The sequence below is a fragment of the Asterias rubens genome, chromosome 7 (assembly GCF_902459465.1).
Source record: "Asterias rubens chromosome 7, eAstRub1.3, whole genome shotgun sequence".
NCBI lineage: Eukaryota > Metazoa > Echinodermata > Asteroidea > Forcipulatida > Asteriidae > Asterias > Asterias rubens.
This window is the reverse complement of record NC_047068.1, coordinates 12592189-12618833: the sequence shown is the minus strand read 5'-3', so window position 1 is coordinate 12618833 and position 26645 is coordinate 12592189. Positions and strand designations below refer to the sequence as shown.

The 26645-nt window shown below is 40.3% G+C and overlaps 1 protein-coding gene across 2 annotated transcripts in view; it reads left to right on the top strand.

Moving 5' to 3' along the window:
* LOC117293116 (dynein beta chain, ciliary) overlaps positions 1 to 18941 on the top strand; it is a 60882-nt gene extending 41941 nt beyond the window's left edge. For both annotated transcript variants that reach the window (XM_033775335.1, XM_033775334.1), the window contains 20 exons: positions 209 to 370; positions 1161 to 1394; positions 1980 to 2240; positions 2827 to 2970; positions 3288 to 3569; positions 4376 to 4571; positions 5393 to 5505; positions 6030 to 6388; positions 7527 to 7731; positions 8421 to 8726; positions 10141 to 10311; positions 10957 to 11079; positions 11848 to 12041; positions 12735 to 13011; positions 13471 to 13608; positions 14111 to 14392; positions 15042 to 15161; positions 15525 to 15767; positions 16095 to 16277; positions 16921 to 18941. In XM_033775335.1, the coding sequence (XP_033631226.1) occupies positions 209 to 370; positions 1161 to 1394; positions 1980 to 2240; positions 2827 to 2970; positions 3288 to 3569; positions 4376 to 4571; positions 5393 to 5505; positions 6030 to 6388; positions 7527 to 7731; positions 8421 to 8726; positions 10141 to 10311; positions 10957 to 11079; positions 11848 to 12041; positions 12735 to 13011; positions 13471 to 13608; positions 14111 to 14392; positions 15042 to 15161; positions 15525 to 15767; positions 16095 to 16277; positions 16921 to 17538 (4611 nt within the window). In that variant the 3' untranslated portion in view covers positions 17539 to 18941. The remainder of the gene's footprint in view (positions 1 to 208; positions 371 to 1160; positions 1395 to 1979; positions 2241 to 2826; positions 2971 to 3287; positions 3570 to 4375; positions 4572 to 5392; positions 5506 to 6029; positions 6389 to 7526; positions 7732 to 8420; positions 8727 to 10140; positions 10312 to 10956; positions 11080 to 11847; positions 12042 to 12734; positions 13012 to 13470; positions 13609 to 14110; positions 14393 to 15041; positions 15162 to 15524; positions 15768 to 16094; positions 16278 to 16920) is intronic.
* The last annotated feature ends 7704 nt before the right edge of the window (positions 18942 to 26645 follow it).

Sequence of the window (26645 nt, the reverse complement as noted above, 5' to 3'; positions counted from 1 at the left end):
TATACAATTCAAAATTACACCCAAATTACATATTACTTATACAAATAGATGAATAAAGCATTCGAAAGAAGCATGAGCTCATTAAAAGATCAGCCAATCATAAAAACCACAAAGATAAACATCTGAAAAGTACCCCTAAAATAAAACACACACACTAGCAAACATTCCCTGCTAACCTTTAAAATACCCTTTTTCCTTTCCCAACCAGGTGGTTCTTTGTTTCTCCCCCGTGGGTAACACTCTCCGTGTACGAGGTCGTAAGTTCCCAGCCATCACTAACTGCACTAGCATCGATTGGTTCCATGAGTGGCCACAAGAGGCCTTGGTGTCTGTCAGCAAACGATTCCTGGAGGAGGTGGATCTCCTTGGGGTAGGTTTACTTTTGGATTTGTGTTGTTGTTGTTGTTGTTGCTGTTTTGTTCTTGGTGTTTTTGTTCTTCTTGTTAATGTTTTGAGGTTTTTATTTTGAAGAAATACACATCAGGTGAAAAGAATGTGTCTGACTTTTTAGAAAAATATGTTAACTATATAAGTTATCACACAAGCGCGAGTGGAATACGGAAAAATATAGCGCTTCTGCGTCCCATATCCAACGGGGCCGATGGCCGAGTGCGCGTGTGATAACGTATTTATCTTCAAGCAAACTTGGCGCGTGATATAGAACACACAATACGCATGGTAGTGATATTAGCCGTGCAATATAGGTTTTTATCACCACTCCATTCTGCCAATCTGATTGGAGGATTAGCGCGTACTTGAAGATAATATGTTTTGTTTTTTGTTTTGGAATAGAAGAAAAAAACAGATATAAGTTTTGTTACAAACGTGGCCATTTGAAACAGACACATGTCCCCAGTTGTCACCTAATGGCCCAATTTCATGGCTGCTCAATGACACAAATTACTTAGGCACAAGACAATATTGTGCTTACCAAAGTTAGATTACCAGCCAAAAGACCATATCACACGTGCTGTTTAGAACTGGTTTCCTGTCCAATTTTTGCTAAAGCAAAGTTTTCTGCATCAGCAGTTCCCTCAAATTGTAAATCAACAACAAATTTTACAAAGAAAAATCGAACATAATGTGTTTCTGTCTGGAAAACTAAACGAGCAACAATGAAGTTTTCATGGTAATGTTTTTGTGTTAACTCTTCTTTGTAGCCTGAACTAAAGGGTTCCGTTGCGGAGTTCATGGCCTTCGTGCACACCAGCGTCAATGAGATGAGCAAGATCTACCTGCAGAATGAGAGACGCTACAACTACACCACGCCCAAGAGCTTCTTGGAGCAGATTAAGCTGTACCAGAACCTACTGGGCCAGAAGAGTAAAGAGTTGACTGCTAAGATGGAACGTCTGGAGAATGGTCTGACCAAGCTGCAGAGTACAGCACAACAGGTAGGGAAGAAACTGAAAGAGGCTATCTTTAAAAGAGCCTATCTTTTTATTTGTATATATCTGTATATTATAATTTTATTCTTGTTGTATATTGTTGCTATGCCTTTCTTGTATGTATTGTATAGTCTTCTTTACGCAGAGAAGACAAATTTCATGTTTTTTAACGTGACAATAAATATTTTAACCTTTAATCTTTAAGGGGGGGGGGGGGAATATATTGTGGCCTCAGGACCATAAGTTGACTAGAGCAAGCTAGTCAAAACAATGAGACCAATTAACATGATTAAGAGCTCACTGCACAGCAGAGAAGTTAATAACCAGAAGTCCTCTTGTCCTGCTGATGTCCTACCTTCCGCTCAGGTAGTAGTAAATAAGCAGGACAGTTCTTTTTAAAACTGGGAAGTGTCCAGAAAAATTTAAAAAAATAACCCCTAGTGGACTCGTCCTAAGTTTTGAATAACTCCTAGGACTAGTCCTAAAAATAGGACTATCTCTGTGAAATGGATCCCTGTGGCCACATTTGTCATGAAAATACCAATCCGTCACTTAAAAAACGATTTCTTTTGATTCATTTTGGAACACCAGGTGGACGACCTGAAAGCCAAGCTGGCCTCCCAGGAAGCCGAGCTGAAGCTCAAGAATGAGGATGCAGACAAGCTGATCCAGATCGTCGGAGTAGAGACGGAGAAGGTCAGCAAGGAGAAGGCCATCGCTGATGATGAAGAGAAGAAAGTGGCCGCTATCAACCTGGCCGTCTCTAAGAAGGCCAGGGAATGCGAGGAAGATCTGGCCAAGGCTGAACCTGCTCTCAAGGCCGCCCAGGAGGCTCTGAATACCCTCAATAAGGTACCCTCCTTCTTCCCCTACTCCCAAATTTTATTTGAAAGGTTCGGGTTAGAGATTGGTGTATGTCACCGATATGCTGATTTATAGCTAATTTATCAAGCAACATAAAGTAAAAGTCATATGAAATTTAAAAATAATAATAACCAGTTTTTATATAGCGCTTTTCACACCCGAAGGGCCTCTCAAAGCGCTTCAAACTTCACACTTCATTCATTCCAAAGCCATCTCAGATCCCTGGACAATTTCAGCTGAACTCGGTTCCTGCGTGCTGAGAAAACAGCAAAAAGAAGTTCACACCTTGTAAATGATTACACGGTGCTTAGAAAGCAATAGGTCTCATACTTCAAAATGTAGCTCCACATACCTTGCAAGCAAACATACTGAGTGCTTTGATTCGCCCATCTTATGATGAAGCGCTATGTATAAGAACCCAGTATTGATAGTTACAAGGGATGAATGATCCAGTATTAAGTGTGAATGTGGATTCTAAACCAGGGTCTAAAGAGATAACATACAGCGAAGTTTCCTCAAACTAAAGTCCACTGAGTACAGTTTCCATAACTTCCTATGTTTTCTTCCATTCCAGAACAACTTGACAGAGTTGAAGTCTTTCGGTTCGCCACCGTCCCAGGTAGTCTTTGTGTCTGCTGGAGTGATGGTGCTCCTCGCTCCCAATGGGAAGGTACCCAAGGACAGAAGCTGGAAGGCAGCCAAGGTTATGATGGCAAAGGTAATTAGTGAGAAAGAAGTAATAAAATGTAACAAGCGAGGTTGGGCAGAAACCTAAAGGTTGTAACTTTATTTGTTTTCAATTGTGTGTGTATTTGATTTTATAAAAATGTTTTATCTGTATTGCATGATTGATCAGCTTCATGGATGTAATACAATGCAAATTCTCTTCTTGTTTTTAGTAATATTATATTATTGCTGGGTACAATCTACGACCAAGAAACAGTTAACCACTATTTTCACGCTTAAGTTTTCAAGTAACTTTGGACTTGACGATGTTGACATTCTTGTCTGTTTTTTTTTTTACAACCCTAAAAGGTGGACGCCTTCTTGGATCAGCTGATCAACTACGACAAAGAGCACATCCCAGAGAGCAGTCTGAAGGCCGTCAGGCCCTACATCGATAACCCAGACTTTGATCCCGAGCTCATCCGCAGCAAGTCAAACGCCGCTGCTGGTCTGTGCTCATGGGCCATCAACATCGTCAAGTTCTACGAGGTGTACTGCGATGTTGAGCCCAAGCGTCTGGCTCTGCAGAAGGCCAATGATGAGCTGCAGGCTGCCCAGGACAAACTCACCATCATCAAGGCTAAGATTGCGGTAAGTGGAAATAGGCATCGACAGGGATTTCGCTGTTTTTAAATCGAAGATCTGTTTTTTTTTACCCCCTCCCACCAAACGAAAAATACCAAAAATTTCAAAAAGAAAAAAGGGGCAAATGAATATTTATTGATCAAATTCATAAGAAAATTAAGATAAAACCATATGGAAAACCCCAGATTGCAGAGCAGGACTTTCAAAACCAAAGATAAATGTAAGTAAGCGGGCTTCTCACCCTACAGCTTCTCGCTCGCAAGCGCTCACTCTTTGCGCTCGTAGTTCAGATTGGTTTTTTCTTCAACTGTCTGTCACATCCCTTCATCAAACAAAAGTATAGCTGAGTGATCTTTGACACTTGCATTTACAGTGTTCTTCTCATGTACAAGCTAGCTTATGGGCAGATACTCACAAATTGCAGGTCGATATACAAGCTTTTTTTTCCCCATTTGTTTCTTCTTTTAGATTTATGGTCAAATTGACAAAAAAACTTTAACATGAACCATTTAATATGCTGCACATTGCACAGTAGATCTTTTAAAAACCAAACATAAGCATCAAGTAAAACACACATTTTAAGGATTTTCAATTCAGCCTCATTTTAAATTATGTTTTGAATTCCCTAAGCAGTTTGTGTACAATCAGTATACAATGTTTCTGCACTTCCAAACTCACATTTTAGTCACGTGCTATTTGGGAAATCACAACGATTTTTTAATGTCAAGGCAATGATAGTACAATGAGTTTATTTACAGCAGAAATAGTTATGAAACTAAAATGACGCAAATGTTGTCTTGATTTCCCTCCAGGAGTTGGATTCCAATTTGGCTGAGCTGACCGCTAAGTTTGAGAAGGCAACGGGAGACAAACTGAAGTGCCAGCAGGAAGCAGAGGCTACCAACAACACCATCACACTGGCTAACCGCTTAGTGGGTGGACTGGCCTCTGAGAATGTCCGCTGGGGAGAGGCCGTGGCTGCGTTCAAAGAAGCTGAGAAGACATTGCGTAAGTTGGACACGTATTCAGGAATAGACCGATCCATTAGGCTCCACCCATGGCGCACGTGTGAGCAAGAACACGTGAGCCCCTCCAATGCCTTTCTGCACAACTCTGCCACGCGCGCCAACCATACGCGCACGGATGTCGGACCTTAATTTGTTGGACTTTTGGTTGTGATTGTTCAATAGGTAATGGGGCGGGGCTTACTGGATCGGTCTATTGGGAGTGTCGTGGCTTAGAGTGGTCTAGTGCAGTGGACTGGTTTTGCTAGTGTGGGTTTGGGTTTAGAGACACTGGTCCTTGGTTCAGGTTATCGCACTTTTGTCCTTGAGCAAGACACTTTAACCTGCTTGAGCCCAAATGGTGACTTTATTAATAGTCGACTGTGCACTATACCCTGCTTGAGCCCCAATGGTATAGTCAAGTGCGCACTGTACCTTGCTTGAGCCCCAATGGTGACATAAAGTCAACTGCGCACCATATTTGGCTTGCGTTAACACAATGTGTATATCCACTTGCTGGGTAGATCAGGTTCTTTCGAGAACTTGTCTTGCTTTATATGTTCAACTACTGCAGAGTAGATTTTTCAGAATTCAGGAGACTTCAGTAACGCTTCTCCAATTAAAATGTTTGGGCATAAAAATTGATATCTTTTTACATAACCATGTAACTTTAGAGTGAAATAATTCTCAAAATTCTCATACTATCGATGGCTTCTAACTAACGCGTCTAACCTAAGGTTTTATTGCAATTAATTTTAAGAGTGATCACCAAATTTTTACCTTCCCTTTAAATCATGTGTTCAATGTTTTTGTTTTAATATTCAGCTGGTGATGTGCTTCTGATTACTGCCTTTGTTTCCTACATGGGATGCTTCACTAAGAGCTTCCGTCTGGAACTTATGGACAAGATGTGGCTGCCGTTTATCAAAACACAAAAGGTAAGTTGCAAGGAATTCATTTATTTCTGACAGCAACTTTGTCTTTTTCCTCAAATCTTTTGTATTTATAGTTTTGTTTTTCTGTTTTGGGGGTGTTCGAGAGAACGTGAGCATCCCAAGACACAATTGAAGGGGCTTCGCTGTTATTCTGATAGCCTTTTTGTGTATCCTCAAATAGTTTCACTTTGTCAAATCACACTATTCTTTCCTCTGTTCAAGATTTATTTGACAGCTTGGTTTTTTTTTGTTCACTACATTTCTGTAGTGCATTTGTATCACTCTGTTAAAGAACAAAAACTCCCAGTAATTTCCTTCATGTGCATTTCCAGTTAAATCCACTTCATCAAACCACCCTCTTTTTCCATCTTTTCAAGTTTGTTTGAACGGTGTTGTGTTTTTCAAAGCTCTGTTTTGTTTTTTTATTGGATGTGTATGAAACATAAAACCCCCCAAATTTTCCCTCATACAGTTCCAGTGAGGTTCACTTCCTTTAACTACCCTCTCTTTCCACTTTTTTCCCGTAGGTTCCGATTCCCACCACCGAGGGCCTTGACCCACTCAGCTTGCTGACGGACGACGCCACCATCGCCAGCTGGAACAACGAGAGTCTACCCAGCGATCGTATGTCCACAGAGAACGCCACCATCCTGTCCAGCTGTGAACGCTGGCCGCTGATGATCGATCCCCAACTCCAGGGTGTCAAATGGATCAAGACCAAATACGGGGAGGATCTGAGGACCGTCCGTCTCGGGACGCGCGGTTACCTGGACGTGATCGAGAGAGCGATCGCCAACGGAGACACGGTACTGATTGAGAACATGGAAGAATCGGTGGATCCGGTGTTGGATCCCGTACTGGGACGTAACACCATCAAGAAAGGAAGGTAAGTACTTAATAATATCACATATCCAGGGGCCAATTTCATAGAGCTGCTTTAAGCAAAAAAGTTGCTTAAGCACGAAAATAGCTCGCTTATTTTACACATGTTATTGGCAAGAATTTCATGCCATATACTGCCATATAGTGCTTGTGACTGGTATTTAGCTGTTGTTTGCTTAGCATAACAATTGAGTGGAGTCTTGGCCTGTAATCGGATTTTACTAAGCAAGGATTTTTTGCTTAAGCACAATTTTGTGCTTAAGCAGCTCTATGAAATTAGGCCCAGGAAAGCTTGATGAAAGAATATGGCCACACAAAACATTGGAAAGTATACATCATTTTCAGTGAGAGAGTGTATTTTGAATTGCTTTGGTCATTATACTTAATAATGACCACTAGCATTCATCAAAACCACTGGTTTGTGCATGATCCAGATAAGTCCACTGTTTGGAAAAGCAAATGCATGGAGATAACAGGTGTAAGTTGCCAGATATAAAGGATGTCTTGTTAGCCTCTTTCTTTAAGGGAACATTCCTGTAATGAGGGCCCAATTTCGACATGCAATACCCATTGCAAACCTGATGTACATGAGTAGGGCGCCCTCGGCTATAGGTCAAAAGCACCAAATTTAAGTCGTGGCTAGTCATCACAATGCGGTTTCGAATCTTGGGAACCAGCATTTGTGTCTGTGAGCTAGACACTTAAAAACTATAATTGTTCCTAACTTACAGACTTTGCTGAGTAATAAGCAGAAGTAGAAGTAGAAGTATATATTTCACCCAGGTGAGATAATAAGGGAATCAATGTGTGGTGAAGAGGTTTTCAACTAGTGGTTTAAACCCAACGAGGCCTGGACTTAATAATTTTACCGAGACGAAGTCGAGGTAAATAATCAAGAACCAGGCCTCGGCGGGTTTAAACCACTATAATTGAACTATTCAACACACTTTGATTCCCATTCATAAATACCTTTTCAGTCAAAAAACATCAACACTTCTTGGTCAAAAAGTAAAAATAAATGCAAAAAATTATAATTGTTCAATGATTTCTTTCAACACAACACCCCTCCAGCTCTTTTAAACCCATCCAGCACGAGGTAACACAATCCCTAAAACATTTTTGCTTTGGGGTTTTTCTCGCAGATACATCAAGATTGGTGACAAAGAGGTTGAATACAACCCTCTGTTCCGTCTGATCCTTCACACCAAGCTGGCCAACCCTCATTACAAACCAGAGATGCAGGCCCAGACGACACTCATCAATTTCACTGTCACCCGGGACGGCCTGGAGGATCAGCTCCTCGCTAACGTGGTGGCCCAAGAAAGACCTGATCTGGAGAAACTTAAGGTACCATAAACCCACATACCTTGGGCTGATTAGTTTTTAAACCTCAGCAGAACACTCTATGTATTCTGGGGCCTTTCTCAAACCTTGGCTTGAGCTTCAGCCTGTTCCCGGCCCTGTCATGCTCTCGGCCCTGGCATGCTCCCGGCCCTGTCATGCTCCCGGCCCTGGCATGCTCCCGGCCCTGTCATGCTCCCGGCCCTGGCATGCTCCCGGCCCTGTCATGCTCTCGGCCCTGGCATGCTCCCGGCCCTGGCATGCTCCCGGCCCTGGCATGCTCCCGGCCCTGGCATGCTCCCGGCTTTGTCTGCTTAAAAAAACACAGTCAAGCCCAGTTCATAGAAGGCCCCAGGTTATGTTAGCTTGTATTTTTTTTTCTTTCTTTTACCTCAGTGGTCCCTAGTTCGAATCCCACCTCAGACTAAAGCCTTGTATGTGGATTGGGTTTTCAGTCCCTTGTGATTGTGGCGCTTTTGTCCCCATATCTATATGTTGAACTTGGTTCTTCCTGTTATTTGCGCTTGGGCTTGGGTGTGTAAAGAAAATATTCAGCAAGGAACAAACAAGGGCGAAATGGAATGGTCCACTGCAAATGCATTTCATGTGCAGTTTGATTTCAAACATTGTATTAAGAATTACAAGATCTGGGTGTTTCTCAAGTGGATTTAAATTTCTCATTCCCACCCTTTCAGTTGGACCTGACCAAGCAGCAGAATGATTTCAAGATCATCCTGAAGGAGCTGGAAGACAATCTCCTCTCCCGTCTCTCCTCGGCCGAGGGCAACTTCCTGGGTGATACCGCCCTCGTTGAGAATCTGGAGACGACAAAGCGCACCGCCGCCGAGATCGAGGTCAAAGTAGATGAGGCCAAGATCACGGAGGTGAAGATCAACGAGGCGAGAGAGCTGTACCGTCCGGCCGCCGCCAGGGCATCCCTCATGTACTTTATCCTGAACGATCTGAACATGATCAATCCTATCTACCAGTTCTCGCTCAAGGTGGGTATTTGTTTTTTTCTGATCTAAGAAAACAACTTGTGGAAAGGTGCGGTAAATACCCGTGCTGTTAGTAACGGGGTAAACAAATCTGGCCCAGACGAAACGCAATACCAAACCGGCTCTTCGTAGAGCCAACACTCACACAAAAGAGATTTACACGGTTGTACCCGCAAGTTTTCTTTTTACTAATAGTTTCTTCCTAAATCTGGGCCCATTTTCATAGAGATGCTTAAAGGCAGTGGACACTATTGGTAATTACTCAAAATAATTATTAGCATAAAACCTTTCTTGATTACGGGTAATGGGGAGAGGTTGATAGTATATAACATTGTGAGAAACAGCTCCCCCTAAAAGTGACATAGATTTCGAGAAAGAAGTAATTTTCCACGAATTTGATTTTGAGACCTCAAGTTGAAAATTTGAGGTCTCGAAATCAAGCATCAGAAAGCACACAACTTCGTATGACAATGGTGTTTTTTCTTTCATTATTATCTCGCAACTTCGACGACCGATTAAGCTCAAATTTCACAGGTTTGTTGTTTTATGCATATGTTGAGATACACCAACTGTGAAGACTAGTCTTTGACAATTACCAATAGTGTCCACTGCCCTTAATTACAAAAAGTAACTTTAGGACAACAAAATTATATAAGATTACCAGCAAATTTGAAAAACTTCTGATTATGTAAGCTTTGTCCCGGTTTTGTTGAATGTAACTCTACATATCTCTCTGATTGTTATAAGAAACCTCCCTGACTCTAAGGTGCAATTGTTGGCAGCTCTGTGCACTACGTGGATGATAGTGTGATACACCTCGGGTAGTTTTAGAGTTGTGCGCTCAATTCTTTAGAAGATGTTAAAGTTTCAACTGGATAAAGCATCTTAATGTTTGGTTCCCTTACACTGATGTTTGTAAAATGAGCTACACTGACACCATCACCCGAGACACAAATCTCAATCCAAACGAGACTCAACAACTCATGAGGGACAAAGCAACCTGGCACCACTTCATCAAAGCTGCTTCTACTATTCCGTCTAAGGGCGAAGGATGATGATGATGATGATGATGATGATGATGATGATGATGTTGGTTAGCACTGTATACTCCCTTCGTACTTTCCTGAGTTATGTTTAAACAAAAATAAAAAATAAAAAAAAAACAAAAAAAAAAACAGGCATATTACTCTGGTGGGACTCAAACCCACAACCTTTACAATTCTAGAGCAGCGTCTTATCATTTAGACCACCGAGATTGCCCAGTAGCTAGAGGCAGTTTGAATCCTATACTTTTGCAGCAGGTACCAAAATGATTTATACAGATGTTAAGTTTGCATCGGGGTAAGGAATATTAATTTTGATGGCTCTACCCTTACACCAATGTTTAATTCTTTTGCTGCTACTCCAACCTTTACAGGCTTTCAACGTAGTATTTTCCAAGGCTATTGAGAGAGCGGAACCATCAGATGAAGTCAAGGAACGTGTGATGAATCTTATCGACTTCATCACCTACTCAGTCTTCATCTACACCACAAGAGGTCTGTTTGAGCAAGACAAGCTTATCTTCACAACGCAAGTGGCTCTCCAAGTAAGTTAACCCTCTCATGCACAATTTATTTGAGTAATCATAAGTTAGACATTAATTGTGCAATTGTTTCTTTTGCACATGGCTACCCTTTCAGAAACAGCTCAAAATACAATGTAGCATCTTAAAAAAGTCCTGTTTCCCATTCTGGAAACTGTGGTGTTGCGGTATTAATTTTTTCACTTTACAACTATTTTTCATGAACATATTTATTTCTTAATACAAATGTTGTTTTAAAATATATCAAAAAAGAATAATCTGAACAATAAAAATACTCTTAACAGTTCTTATAAAATGAGTTGTAGCTTATATATTGAAACACAAATGACTTGTTAAATATTATTGAAACCAAATTAAAACTCTGGAACAAAGATATTTACTTGCTCTTAACTTATTTAGAAACCCCTTTTGTAAATCTATGCTCGAACACTATGCAATTTAACAAATAAATCTAATGCGTATCGCAGTTTAATCAGAGCGCTGGCGCCTCAACAACCAATGAAAAAGTCTTTTCATCCTGAGCAACCAAAACATGCGATAACATAAGTTTCAAAGATCACTACCCCCCGCTCTTCCCCCACTTGAACTTTATCTAAGATGGGTTTTTAAAACCTTGGTTATATTTTTTTGAACTTTTGCCTTTTTTAGATTCTTCTGATGAAGAAAGAGATCAACCCTATTGAGCTGGACTTCCTGCTCCGTTTCCCGTCTCAAGTCAACGTCACTAGTCCAGTGGACTTCCTCTCCAACCCAGCCTGGGGTGCTATCAAGGTAAGTCAAACATATATCCGAGAGGGTGCTGTTGTTTTCAGGCTGGTGCTACGGGTCCTTCTCAGGGACATTGTTCCTGTGGCAGACCACAAACCACCTGTGGACACCTTGCGTGCCGGGACTCTGGCCTGCAACAGGAGGAGCTGCGTACAGCAATGGAAGACCATTAGTTTGGAGGGCCCTCATTCCATGCTCCGCATCGACTGCATAAATGTTGTTGTTTTTAAACTAAGTGTAGAATTAGAAGAACTTTACATAATTATGTCAGTTTCTTTGGCATCGTATTTATTTCCCCCCTTAAAGAGTTTTGGTACCTTTGTTTATCAAGTTTTTGGTCATGAAATGAATCCCTACTCACTGTGAATGAATATGTATGTCAAATAATTTACCTGTAGAAGTTTCAGCCTCATTAGTTGTCAAGTTTTTGAGAAAACAATAGTGAAAATCACAGAGCAATGTTTTCAGGAGAGTCTTATCCGTCGAACTGGCTAACAATATTTTTTGTGTCGCTGAGACAATTGTTTTGGTTGTAAAACTGTTTCAATCATTTCTCAAAAAATACAGCACTTTAGTAAGTAATATTTAAAGGGAAGCTTTCTACCATCACAACCTTTAAACCGTGTAATTAAAATGTAAATCTGTTGACGTTGTGTTTTGTGTCAAACAAAATATACTCGGACCCTTTAAACAACGCACAAAAACGTGAAATGAAATAATACTTCTATCTTTGTGACTCAAAGTTTCCTAATCTCACTTTGTCCGTGATAGTCGCTAGCCGCAATGGAAGAGTTCCGTAACTTGGATCGTGACATCGAAGGCTCAGCCAAACGATGGAAGAAGTTCGTGGAGAGTGAATGCCCAGAGAAGGAGAAGTTCCCCCAGGAGTGGAAGAACAAGTCGTCCCTGCAGAAGTTGTGCATGATGAGAGCTCTGCGCTCGGACAGAATGTCATACGCAGTCAGGTACAAAACATTGAACCCTTATTGTGTCTTTGTCGGGGAGAAGTTAAGTCTTCCACAAGTTGATCGGTTACTAGCTAGGGACTGGTTTATAATCTCTTCAAAAAAATAGTTGTAACATGAAAATTATAAATTCCACGGCCACACAGTTTTCAGAATTTGACAGAGAACTCCTGAGTGTGCGGTTGTGACATGTTTTTTTTCTTTTTTTTTTTTTTCTTTTCTTTGGGGGGGGGGGGGGGTAAACAGTTAGTGTCTACATATGAACAGTTTATCACTGAAATAAATGGTACGTAAAAGGGTTAAACACAGTGTTAACTTGAAGTGCCACAGGTATTTATCGTAAAGCACTCAAGGCGCATGAACAAACGGAAGAAAATCAAGTTTTTTTTCAACCCCAACTCATTCGTTTGTATCTCTAAGATATCGGTGTGATGATGTCAGTATTCAAAGGCTTTTAGTCTGTAGGGTTCTATGAGAACAAATTTGTGTATGTTAAAAAGTGCACGACTTTTGAGTATTTTACAGTACTAATGGCACATTTCCAGTCAAATCTTGTTATGTTACCATGTGTTTGTTGTTTCAAGGTATCAATTGGTACAGTACCAATTTTAATCCAATGGTTGTAGATTTTAATCCTTCTTTTGATATTTTTTAATGTGGTTTTTGTGTTTTCTGTTTCCTCCTGATTTTCAGGAATTTCATTGAGGAGAAGCTCGGCCCTAAGTACGTTGAGAATCGCGCCGTGGAATTCTCCAAATCCTTTGAGGAGACCGGACCGGCCACGCCCGTATTCTTCATCCTCTCTCCGGGTGTGGACCCGCTGAAGGACGTAGAAGCTCTCGGCAAGAAGATCGGCTGGACGTTCGACAACAAGAACTTCCATAATGTGTCACTGGGACAGGGCCAGGAAATTGTTGCAGAGCAGAGCATGGACCTCGCTGCTAAGGAGGGTCATTGGGTCATCCTCCAGGTCAGTTTAATCGCATTTTGTTTCAAGTTTTTGATAAAAACAAGGGCCCAATCTCATAAAGCTGCTTTTAAGCACAACAAAAGTACTAAGTACAACAAAATTATGCTTATCAGAATAAGGTTATAAGCCAAACTACCATGTTATATATGTACCATTTGTGATTGGTAACTAGCTTAGCAGTGATCCAGCCTTATATTAGCTTTAGCCGCCAATTCGCACACGGCCACTTTTAGGAAGTACATGTAGCCTCCTTTGTTATCGTAAAAAAATACAGTTGTAAACCCTTATATTTAGTTTAAATAATAACTTGCAAAGTGTGCAACTTTTAATCATGTCCAATTTGCTGTAAAACTGGCCTCTGCCGTTTCATTTGTTTTCTGGAGGAGAACTTTCATGCAAAAAGAGAAAAAAAAACAAATTAGAAAATTAGATATCAAATTCTGTTTTCATTTCTTGCAGAACATTCACTTGGTGGCCAAGTGGTTGAGTACCCTTGAAAAGAAGCTGGAAGCTACCGGTGAAGGTAGCCATCCTGACTACCGTGTCTTCATGAGCGCTGAGCCCGCTGGCACCCCAGAAAGCCATTACATTCCACAGGTTCGTACCTAGTCACACCCGTTATTTCTAGTGTAGCAGTGGGTGGGATTTGGTCTAAATTGCGGTTGTCCACAAACACTACTTAAAGGTCTTATGTATGAAGTACAAAGCTATCACTGTTAAATATGGCTCTGGTTGTAGTAATGGTGAACTTTATTGAGAAGCCATTTTATTGAGTTGTACTAAAAAAATAACATGATTTTAAAATGGTGAAAATGGCAAATCCAATGCTTAAAAAGAAAATTACATTCACAAGAACATACATACAATAATAATATTAAAAACATGAAAGCTATGATCAGGTTGAATACTCAGAAAAATGGAACAATAATGTAATTCTGACATTAAAACTTCACGTATAAAAGTATAAACCAGATTGAATTGGAGTTTAACAGTCATATTGATAATAATAGTATAAATTTCACATCATTTGTAAAGGCGCACTGAATCTAATATAAAATTGTATGAAGAAAAACTCTAACTGACTATTTTTGTATTTCAGGGTATCCTTCAAGCCTCTATTAAGATCACCAACGAGCCTCCGACCGGTATGTTCGCCAACCTCCACAAGGCTCTCTATAACTTTGACCAAGACACTCTAGAGATGTGCGCTCGTGAGGCAGAGTTCAAAGCCATCCTCTTCTCTCTGTGTTACTTTCACGCCGTGGTGGCAGAGAGGCGCAAGTTCGGCCCCCAGGGCTGGAACAGAGTGTATCCTTTCAACACTGGTGATCTGACGATCTCGGTCAATGTGCTCTACAACTACTTGGAGGCTAACTCTAAGGTTTGTGGCTTTTTTCCTTTTTTTCTTTTTATTTGTCGCTATGTGGGACGTGGAGGAGTGAAATTTGGTGAGGAACCGAAACTTATTTCTGTTTGGTCTGTCAGCAAGACATATTTTATCTTTAAATACAGTAGTTACTTCAATTAAATTCAACTCGATATTTTTTCATAATGCTCCTCTCAAAATATAACATTCACACAGAGAATTACATAGATAAGCAAAATAACAAGCACAGGAGATGGTGGGGAACGACTTAATCCATGTAGACCAAAATATAGGAAGTATGAGGCGGTCAGATTAAACCAAAGCTTGTAGAAGACAGCCTAGACAGACAAACTACAAACAAGGAGACAAGACAAACAGGTACAAAAAAACCCATTAAAAAAACACTGGGTTGCAATGAAATTTGCCATAATGTTTACTTTCTCTAAAACTGTGTGGATAGAAAAGAGCCACTCAAGGTCTACTATTGGTTAACTCGAGATTCGATACCAAATTAAGAAATGTTGGTAATTCCACAAGATATTTATCTCAGTCACTTAGGGTATACCTTGTATTAATTCTTGACTCTATCCAAAGTTGAGACCTGTTGATAATTCTACAAGATATTTATCCCTGTGGTTGTGTATTCTCTTCACTGTACTTTTAGGTGCCATGGGAGGATCTTCGCTACCTGTTTGGTGAGATCATGTACGGAGGTCATATCACCGACGACTGGGACAGAAGACTGTGTAGAACCTACCTTGAGGAATACATGCAACCAGACATGGTAAGTAAATCGTTTTACATAGTTGGGGTTGAACAAAGACAAATTTACGATCTCTGGATTAACATGTCGGCACTCTACCAACTTGAGCAAGGTACTTAACCAAAAAAGTTTTGAAGGTAGTGCAAGGTGCCCCTGGTGGCCTTTGGTTTGGGGTGATAGCCCAAATCAGTTAAGTGTCACCCTTTCCTTGTAGTGACCATCCGTGGCTTGTTTATGTTAGGCCATCTCTCATTAAAAAAAAACCGAAACAGAAACAAACTTATTATTATTATTAATTATTAGGCAATTTCACATAAAAATACAAAACAACAAATACTTTATACGAATAGAATAACAAGATTCCACTCTTACCTCAATCCACAGCTCGACGGTGAAGTATACCTGGCACCAGGCTTTCCCATCCCACCCAACTCGGACTACGTCGGCTACCATCAGTACATAGATGAGATACTCCCGCCTGAGAGCCCTTACCTCTACGGGCTTCATCCCAATGCCGAGATCGGCTTCTTGACCACCACCTCAGACAATCTCTTCAAGGTGGTGTTGGAGATGCAGCCTCGAGACAGCGGTGCAGGAGCAGGCGGTGGAAGCAGTAGAGAGGAGAAGGTGAGGTTCTTTTCTGCCATTTCATCATGAAAAGGCACTGGACATGTTTGGTAAAAGACCTGCCCTCGATTTCACCAAACTCTTCCTTACTTAGGATTGATCTTAGGACTTAGGACGAGTTAAGTTCTGTATCCAAAGGCGTAGGACGCATTTGAACCAATGCTAAGTTAGGACGAGAGTTAAGACGGGTTACTCTTCCTAACTATTTTTATTTTGCTGATTATGTACTTAAAATTCTTGTTAAGCGCCTGTGAACGTTTGTCTTTTAAATGGTTTTGGCCCTATATAAATGTTTTTATTATTATTATTCTTATTACCTGTAAACAGATCAAATCCCTGCTGGACGAGATGACGGAGAAGCTGCCGGATGAGTTCAACATGTTGGAGATCATGGGCAAGGTAGAGGAGCGAACCCCGTACATCGTGGTGGCCTTCCAGGAATGTGAACGTATGAACATGCTGACCTCTGACATGAGACGCTCGCTCAAAGAGCTGGACCTCGGGTTGAAGGTGAGTTCCTCCTCCCCCCCCCCATTGCTTTACAACCTCTGTCTCAATATCGACCTATGGATGTTCTCACCCCCAACATAAGATGCACACTCATAGAGCTTGACATTGGGTTGAAGGTGCGGTCCTTCCTGTTACCCCTCCCTTTCTATTACAACCGTTTTCCAATGAGACGCCACAAGGGATAATGAGACTTCGCTTGGGGATGTGTCCTTGTTTGGTACAAGGTTAAGATAAGATAAGATAAGATAATAACTTTATTATCCCACACTGGGGCAATTAAAACAGGCCATGATTCAAACAGTACAGAACAAAACGCTTAAAATTATTTAACAATAAACAGACAGATGAAAATATTAATTAAGAATATCAGGTGTAAAAAAAAAAGCATCTAGCATGGATTAAAAATTATGCACAGCAATATTGATATTCAAGGTAAAATGTTCACATGTTGTTCATGCGTTTATAGTGAGCCAGATAGGAGAGTTTGTTGTATTTATGTTTAGACAACAATATGAAGTACATACAAATCTTGAACATTTTGGGGTGTTTGATGAAGTGAATGATGTGTCTAAAGCTGTAGATTTTGCCTGTGTTTATTGTGCATGGTTGAAAATGTTTGGGTTTTTATGTTTCTAACCCACAGGGTGAGCTCACAATTACATCGGACATGGAAGATTTGAGCAACGCGCTGTTCCTGGACCAGGTACCAGAGACCTGGAATAAGCGTGCTTACCCAAGCATGTTGGGTCTGTCGGCCTGGTACGCCGACCTGTTACTGCGAATCAAGGAGCTGGAAAGTTGGACGGCCGACTTTGCCCTCCCCACCGTCGTCTGGCTGGGCGGCTTCTTCAACCCTCAGAGCTTCCTGACCGCTATCATGCAGTCCATGGCTCGCAAGAACGAGTGGCCCCTGGATAAGATGTGTCTGCAGTGTGACGTCACCAAGAAGAACAAAGAAGACTTCAGCAGCCCGCCCCGCGAGGGCGCTTACGTTCACGGACTCTTCATGGAGGGCGCAAGATGGGACACCCAGATCGGCATGATCGCCGATGCGCGCCTTAAGGAGCTGGCCCCTAGTATGCCCGTCACCTTCATTCGCGGTATATCGGTCGACAAACAGGAGACGCGTAACATCTACGAGTGCCCGGTTTACAAGACAAAACAGCGTGGGCCCACGTTCGTCTGGACCTTTAACCTCAAGTCCAAGGAGAAGCCAGCTAAGTGGACTCTAGCCGGTGTAGCTCTTCTGCTACAAGTCTAGAGATAAATGGAAATAATACTCAACAACTTCGATACTTTCTGAGGTACGATGTACACAGAGTTCTTGGATATTATGCAAAACTTAGCATAATAACGAAAAACTACTTTCAGAGTGGGTGTATATCTTCCAACTTTGTTATAAAAATATACAACATATAAACAAACAAATTTCATTCATACAGCAAAAAATACAAACTAATTTCTTGAATCAGATTTTTCCAGATTCACAATCACTGGAGGATTATTAACTAGCAAGTTTTAACATTTGATGTTTACTTTTAGGTGAATAAGGGAATAATTGACTATGAAGGGATACATTGACCTCCAGATTAACAGGCTTGTTGCTCTACCAACCAAACTATCTAGCCCTATGTTGGTAGTCCTTGTTTATATATAGTTGTAGTTTACCCAAGTTTACGCTACAACCTGAGAAGGACCAACACAGGTATCACCTTCAGAAGATTGTTGTGAAATATTTTGTGTGACCAAATTCAGCAACACTCTCTTCCAAGTAGCCTGTCTTGGGGTACTTGATGACAGCATTATTGAACAAAAAACAGAGATAATGTAAAGGGTAAATAAAAATGTTAAAACATTTTAAAACATTCAATGAATTCTAGAACTTCTTTGGTTATATGTATATATTTGTTGATGTAAATATTCCAAATGCTCTTGAGTTTAACAGTTTCCGTATCGCAGTTTGGGGATGAAATGTAACAAAAGTTTGTCGCTACACTAAAACAATTCCAAAATGTGAAATATGTGACTTTTATTGCAAATATGTTTTTTTTTAGACTAACATTTGTAAATGGTCACTTATAAGGTGATTCCGCCAGCGGGGTCATGGCCCTGGCTTCTGTCTAGATACGAAAACATTTTTTAAAAATCATTCAAAATCTTCTGAATTTAAATCGCAATGTTTTCTATCAAAAAGTGTCCTTTCTCTTGTACTTGAATAAACTTGCCTAATGATACTGTATCTTCATTCTAGCACCCCAGTTGTGCCTTTAAAGTTTCTAACAATGAATTATTTTAGAACTGAGAATGTATGTCGAGTCAAGATTTTGAAATTTTGAAAGCAATAATAACCCCAGGTCTTTTGAGCGATTTACTGGGATCCTTTGTAGCTCTTTAATAAAACCCTACATCAATATGGTAAACTAAACACCCAAACTGTTCAACTCTAACTATAAGGTGGTTGGTATGCCTTGTAATTATGTATCAGTTTAGGAAGTGCAATCCTCAGTCCAACTAAATCAAACAAAACATGCAGTAAGATTTTGAAGGGGTGAGGTGGTTGGGGGTATTAAGAAAGGTGGCCATGTTTACACAGGTTTCAGTAGCAGTTCTTTACCAGAAATGTATGGGTACTTTTTTGTGTGTTTTATATTTGTAAAAAAAAAAGAAAATCTTAAATGTGTTCAAGATGCAGTCATTTGAAAACTCCATCCAAATTTGTGTTTTATTCAAGCTATGTTTTGTCTTTGTTGAAATCATAAAAAAATATATATTGAAGGACAAACTTGGACCATTGTACAAATTGACTATTTGCGTTTAAAAGGTTATCTTTTTCTAGTTGATGCCTAATTTGTTCTATGTTAGAAATGCCGTCCATATGCTTAATCATTTTGCTCATTCATACATAATTTTTTTAAGTTAGTTATGTTGTACAACTTATAAATCAATAATCACAATATCGTTGTGTGCCCTGAATAATAATTACCTTTTGTTGCTCTTCAAAACTGTGTTTCCAGAAAAAAACGAGTATGAATACAGTATCTTTGTTTATAATGTCATCAGGAAAGTTAAATTTTGCATGGGAATGGAAAAAAATTATTTCTCAGGAGTACGTGTAATTCTAGCAACAAAAACCAATAATCACGCTCTACTGTTTTGGGGTGTTTTTACTCCCCTTTTCAAAAGAGTTTTGTTTGGAGTATGGAGTTGTACTTTTTGTTCAGCAGAATAGGTTGCTATATACTCCAAACCTTCTTTAGGGCACACAGCAAACTACATATTTTTTTATTTTTTTCTTCCAAAGAGCTGTTCTCAGCCCATTTTCCAAACATATTTTAATAAAAATCAATGTATTTTAAGACAATCCGTCCGTTCAAACGTTCAAATAATAAAAACTTCTTGTTGGTTTTCAGAGTAATTTTTTGATCCGTCCAATTACAAAATAAAAATACACTCTTCCAGTTTTCTATAAGAATGAATGAATCTTCTATATTTATTCAGTTTTTTCCATATATATTATTTTATATTTTCAAAAATGCACAACTATCTGTTGCTGAGCAGTTGTTTAGAAAATTCTGTGTTTAATGTTAAGAGAATGTTTTGTTTGAAGAAATAAAATGTGTCTATTAAAATGCGTTATTTAAAACAAAACTACTATTGTTGGATTTATTTCACCATATATACTTAAAAGGCACTGGACAAGTTTGTCAAAGACGTCACTTGGTGTATCTCATCAAATGCATGAAATAACAAACCTGTGAAAATTTGAACATCAATCGTTCGTCCAAGTTGCGAGAGAATGGAAGGAAAAACGACCTTGTGTTCTTTCTGATGCCTCGAACTTGAGGGAGACCTCAGCTGAGGTCTCGAACTCACTTCAAATACTTTAGTGAGAAATGAATTCTTTCTCAAAGACTACATTATATCAGAGGGAGCCATTTTTCAATGTGTTATACTATCAACAGCTCTCAACTGCTCATTACCAAGTAAGTTTGTATGATAAAAAATTGTTTTGAGTAATTACCAATAGTGTCCAGTGCCTTTAATATGCCCCCAAAACAAAAAGAAGCCATTTCGTTTGACTTGAACTCTGGTACCATTCAGAAGGGCTTTTCAAAAACATAACCAAAAAGATCAATATTTCCCCAGAATAAAGCTGATATCCTTGTTAACTACAAAGGCATCAGTAAAGCACATACTGCAGCATCTAAGAGCATAATATCCCAATTTCAAGAGTGGCCCTAATTTGATTCAAATAATTATGCTGGACTTGCTCCTTGTGAGTATTCCACTTTTGGACAAAAAGTTGATAACAAATGCTGGATCGATCATTCAATGACCCAAACTTGATTAAATTCTGGACTTGCCCCCTTGTGATTTGTTTAAATTTTGACCCAAATTCAATAAAAATGCTGGAATAAAAAATTGTTAACGGTACACATTTTTATTTTGTTCAATATTTGACCACAATTTAATTTGATATAAATACTGGACTAACTTGTGAGCTTTTCAATATTAAATTAACAGAAACTCTATTAAAATTGGATTTGAATAAAAAAAAAAAAAAAGCTGACCATACCAAAATCTTTAACCAAAATTCTGTAAAATGCCTGACCTCTTAAGATTTTTTAATTTGGCCCAAATTTGATTAAAATGCTGGACCTACCCCTTGTCATGATTTGAAATATTATGAATTGTAATAAATGTTACTGTATTGGTTTATAATCACCATACAAACTTTTGCTTTAATATTTGCAAAGATTATGAAAACAGGACAATATTGATTCCTCTAAAATGAAAACAGAGAGAGGGCGCTGTTGTACTTTTTTGTAGTATTGAGGCGTGGTTTGTTTACGTTTGTACATCATCTACAACATGGGGTCCTACTAAAAGCCGACAACTCGCCGACAACGCCGACAACTCGTCCAGAGCGCCGACATGCCATGCAGTTACCAGTGCAGTAGTTGCCCTGAGTAACATTATTCACATAAATGTCGAAAAATTAATGGTCTAAGCGGGAGCCATTCGATTCTTTGAGAACACAGTAAGTCTAGCCTGTAAAGCTTACGTACAATATAATAGTACTGGTGATGGTCACTATCAGTCACTATATTATCAGTCACCTACTCTAAGTCTAAGATCTAATTATTATGACTCTGAGTGAAGGAGTAAGTAAACATGTTGTTCCAGTCTCGGTCTCCTCATTGATTGCTGTTTGTGTGGACAATAGTAGGCCCCCTATACATTACCATTACATTAATTTAGTTTTTTTTATAACGTAACCCCGACGGCGAAGCCTGAAGCTTGCGGGAGGAGGATTACGTTATCGCAACTATACACTATCACTATAATCAGTCACCTACTCTAAGATCTAATGAGTGAGGGAGTATTGTAAACATGTTGTTCCAGTCTCAGTCTCCTCATTGAATTGATGGAAAAGTTTCTGTATGGCGCCACCACTTTTTCATTCGATATGAAATAATATAGTATCTAATTTACCTCAATGAGATATCCCTTTTTGTAAAAATGAGTGAAAAGGTGGTGGCGCCATACGGAAAGTTATCCGAATTGATTGCTTTGTTTTGATTTGAGATTACACGGATGGCAAGGATTATTCTTTGATTATATTTATTCATGAACTGCTACATGTCTGTAACTAGGTAGCCATGTTTTAACCGTCTAAAGTCTGCCAAGAGAGGGCGCTATTACAATAACATGTAAAATCACCACATCTTCCTTTCTTTAAATAAAGAAGTTCATAATATGAAGTTATTGTCCTGACAGTGTACATGTATATAGTTCAAAGTTCACATTCCAGTTGATACGCGTATCGCGATGCGGTAGTGTTATGAAGACGATGCGGAAAAGTTCAGTGTTAATTCTCGAAGACTGGTGTTTATAAAAACAACTAAATTTCCTCAAGAAAACTTTAAATTTAAGAACTTGAAGATAATGCTGTAAACTCATTAACGCTGTAAACTCATGAACGCTGTAAACTAATTAACGCTAAGTTTAACTGTGACTGTAAGTAAGGTTTGGCAAGTCTCGCGATTTATAGATCAAGTCTTATCGGTGGCTTAACAACTCGTCCGCTCCTGGTCATAGTAGCTGTTGGTTGAGTGATGTCGTTGTTGTTCGGCTCAACTGCTGTTGCGGTCGTGGTTGTTTCGAAATCCTGTTCTTTGGATGATGGCTCGATGAAATCACACTGCTGTGGCGGTTGTGAAGCAACTCTCAAGTGCCGCCTATTACGACGTCTCGTGCCCTTGCCTGTATCTACTTGATATGAACGGTTTGGCAATGCGGCTGTAACTACTCCGCCCTGAGACCACATATTCTTAGTCGTATCCAGCAGCCTCACGGTATCTCCTACTTGAAGTAGAGGAAGGTCACGGGATCCACCCTTTTGTTTTTCCTTTTGTGCGTCCTTTCTTTGCTTGAATGCTTTACTGTCCAGATGTTTAAAACCAAGCAAGCTGTCCACAATGGGAAGATTGGAACGAATTCTTCTGTTGTACAGCAGCTCTGCTGGGGATTTCCCGCACTCAAGTGGTGTACTGCGATAAATCTGCAAAGCTCTATAGATGTCTTGGCCACTGTTAACTGTTTTGCGGATCATGTTCTTGAAAATTTTCACAGCATTTTCCACCAATCCATTTGACTGAGGATAGTGGGGACTCGATGTGGTGTGTGTGAAGTCCCAATCTGCTGAAAAGCGTTTGAATTCAGCACTGGAAAACTGGGGTCCATTGTCGGTGAACATTTCATGTGGAGTTCCCTGTCGCGAAAACACAGACTTCAAGTTGTTAATCACTGTGCCGCTGGTTGTGCTTGTCAATGTGCAAATTTCTACAAATTGTGAGAAGTAGTCTACAATGACTATATAGTTCTTACTGTTGAGTGTGAACAAATCTGCTCCTACCTTTTGCCATGGGCGGTCGGGAGTAGGGTGCGGCTGGAGTGTTTCTGCCGTCTGCTTTGGCTGGTATGTTTGACATGAGTTGCAATTTTTTACCATGTCAGCTACATCTTGGTTGATGCGAGGCCAATACATAACTTCTCTGGCTCTACGTTTACATTTCTCAATGCCGAGGTGACCTTCATGGATTTTCTCAAGCATGCTTCGGCGCATTGATGTTGGGATGATTATTTTAGTTCCCTTGAACAACATGTCGTCTGCTTGTGAAAGTTCATCACGTGCGTTCCAGTAATCGCTGATTGCAACTGGACATTTGCTCTTCACGTCGGGCCAACCTTCATTGATGATTGTGCTCAGTGTCTTGAGGGTTTCATCGCGTTTTGTCTCCAGGGCGATTTCTTTCTTCCTGTTAGAGGACACTGGCATGTTGGTCAATATTGTATTGACATAGGCTTGAATGTCATCCTCTTTGGAGCTGTCTTTATCTGCATGAGGATCGACTGCCCATGAAAGTGTGTCAGCGGTATACATTTACCCGGTGTGTAAGACACTTTCAAGTCGTAGCGTTGTACTCTGATGAGCATGCGTTGTACTCTTAATGGACAATCACACAGTGGTTTAGTGAACAACGGAATGAGTGGTTTATGGTCAGTTTCCACTTCTATTTGTTGTCCGTAGATGTACTGGTGAAAGCGTTCACATGCATAGGTTATGGCTAACAGTTCCTTTTCAATTTGGGCGTATCTTGTCTCGGCCGCTGTCATGGCTCTGGATGCATACGCCACTGGTGCCCATTCATTATCATACTGTTGTAGTAGAACTGCACCGAGCCCATTCTTTGATGCATCAGCTGATAGCTTGATGGGCTTTTTGGGGTTATAGAACCTGAGCACTGGCGCTGTTGTCAGTATAACTTTCAGTTCTTGCCACGCCTTTTCCTGTGCTTCAAGCCACATCCATTGATTCTTCTGGTCAAGCAAGCTGCATAGTGGTGCTGACTTGGTAGATAGATCTGGAATGAATTTGCCCATGTAGTTGATCATCCCCATGAATCTTTGTACATCATTCTTATTTTGAGGTTTCTGCATGTTGAGGATAGCAGAGACCTTTTTGGGATCAGGCAAGACTCCTTGGTCGCTGATGACATCTCCAATGAAGGTAAATTTTATCACCCCAAACTCACACTTTTCTCGGTTCAGTTTGAGATTATTACGCTCTGCTATCTCTAGTACTTGTCGGAGATTCTGGTCATGCTCTTCGCGAGTTGAACCCCAAACGATGATATCATCCATCATTGTGTTGACCCCTGGCACTTCAGAAAAGAGATCATGGATGATTTTGTGGTATACCTCTGGTGCACTGCTGATGCCAAAGGGAAGACGAAGGAAACGATACCTTCCAAACGGTGTGATGAACGTGCAAAGTTCTGAGCTGGCATCATCTAATTTGATTTGCCAAAATCCGCTTGAGGCATCAAGTTTACTGAAGAATTTTGCTCCTGCAAAGTGTGCTGTAATTTCAGCACGAGATGGCAATTTGTAGTGCTGTCTCTTGATTGCCCGGTTTAGATCTCGTGGGTCCAGACACACTCGGAGCTTGCCGTTTTTCTTGTCAACGACGCAGAGTGACGACACCCAATCTGTTGGTTGGTCTATCTTTGTGATCACCTGCATTTGCTCCATTTTGTCCAGCTCTTCTTTGAGCTTTCCCTGTAGAGGAAAAGGCACTTTCCTACATGCATGCTGGACAGGTATGAAAAAGTTGTCTCTGCTAGACTTACTGAGCACATTAATCATCACAACCTGTTTGAACCACTCCAGTCTGCATACCGCAATTCACATAGCACAGAAACTGCCCTCCTCAGAGTACAGGATCACGTTCTCAAAGCAATTGATCAACAAAAAGCTATTTTGTTTGTTATGTTGGATCTCTCAGCGGCGTTTGATACGCTAGACCATGGCATCATGCTCCACCGCTTTCAAGAAAGCTTTGGTATATCCGGTAATGCCTTGCAATGGTTTTCATCTTATTTCAACTGTCGCACTAACCATGTTCATGTTCCTGGAGCGGACTCAACTACCACTAATCTTGACTACGGCACCCCGCAGGGCTCTGTTATTGGACCTTTGTCTTTTACACTTTACACAGTCCCAATTGGGGAAATTCTACGTAAGCACAATATGTTATATCACATGTACGCTGATGATATTCAGATATACTCCATCATCGACCCAAAGATCCCGTTAGATGCAGAATGTGCATTGTTCAATTTATCTACTTGTGTGAAAGACATTCAGCATTGGATGGTGGCCAACAAACTCAAACTTAACGCAGATAAAACTGATTTCATCATAATTTCCTCCAAAACTGCCAGTAAAGCTCTTGGTCACCTCAAGTTTACTTTTGAAAACACAACTATTTCACCTGCCAAATCGGTACGAAATCTGGGAGTTGTGTTTGATTCCAGGATGTCAATGGATGATCATGTTGCACAAATGAGTAAGAACACCAACTTTCACCTACGAAATATCGCCAAGATACGTCCTTACATCGATGAGGATACATGTCATTCCGTTGTTAGATCACTTGTGCTGTCAAGACTAGATTACTGCAACTCGCTTTTGAAAGGAACCACAAAGAAAAACATAAATCGTCTCCAGAAAGTTCAGAATAAAGCAGCCAGACTCATCTTTAAGACCGGTCGTCACGACAACATTTCACCACTATTTCAGAAATTGCACTGGCTGCCCATCTCAAACAGAATTGACTTCAAACTTTGTCTTCATGTCTTCAAATCCCTTGCCCACCAGTCACCATCATACATATCCGACATGCTACAACCGTATGTCCCACCGCGTTCCCTACGCTCTTCCTCAGAGAACCTCTTGGCTGTACATCGCACCGTCTCCAGAGCTGGTTCGCGTGCTTTTTCTGCTAGTGCTCCAAACCTGTGGAACTCATTACCATCACATCTTCGCCATGCAACTTCACATAAACAATTCAAAAAACTACTTAAGACTCACTTGTACAGAAATACTTGACTCGTTTACTTCACTTTACATTGGAACATCTTGGGTTTGGATTTCTTTCTTTGTTGCATCTTCTGTAGGCGCTTTGTAACCTTGGGAAAAAGGCGCCTCATATAAATGCTGATATGTATGTATGTATGTATGTATGTATGGCATCTTCACTTGTTGTGATGTGGTGTGTTCCAGGTAGGCATCCTAACCCGGTGAACACATCTGCAAAATCTTCTACTTCGAGGGGTGTTTTAGTGATGTTTAGTACTCTTTTTATGAGGTTCATCTTCTCACAAGCTTGCAACCCTAACAATGGCTGATGATTACCTGGTGTGACTAGAAATGCAATGAAGTAGTTCTTACTTTTGTGTTGCACTTTCACCATACATTTGCCGGTGATGGGTATGTCTACTCCCGAATATCCTGTAGCCT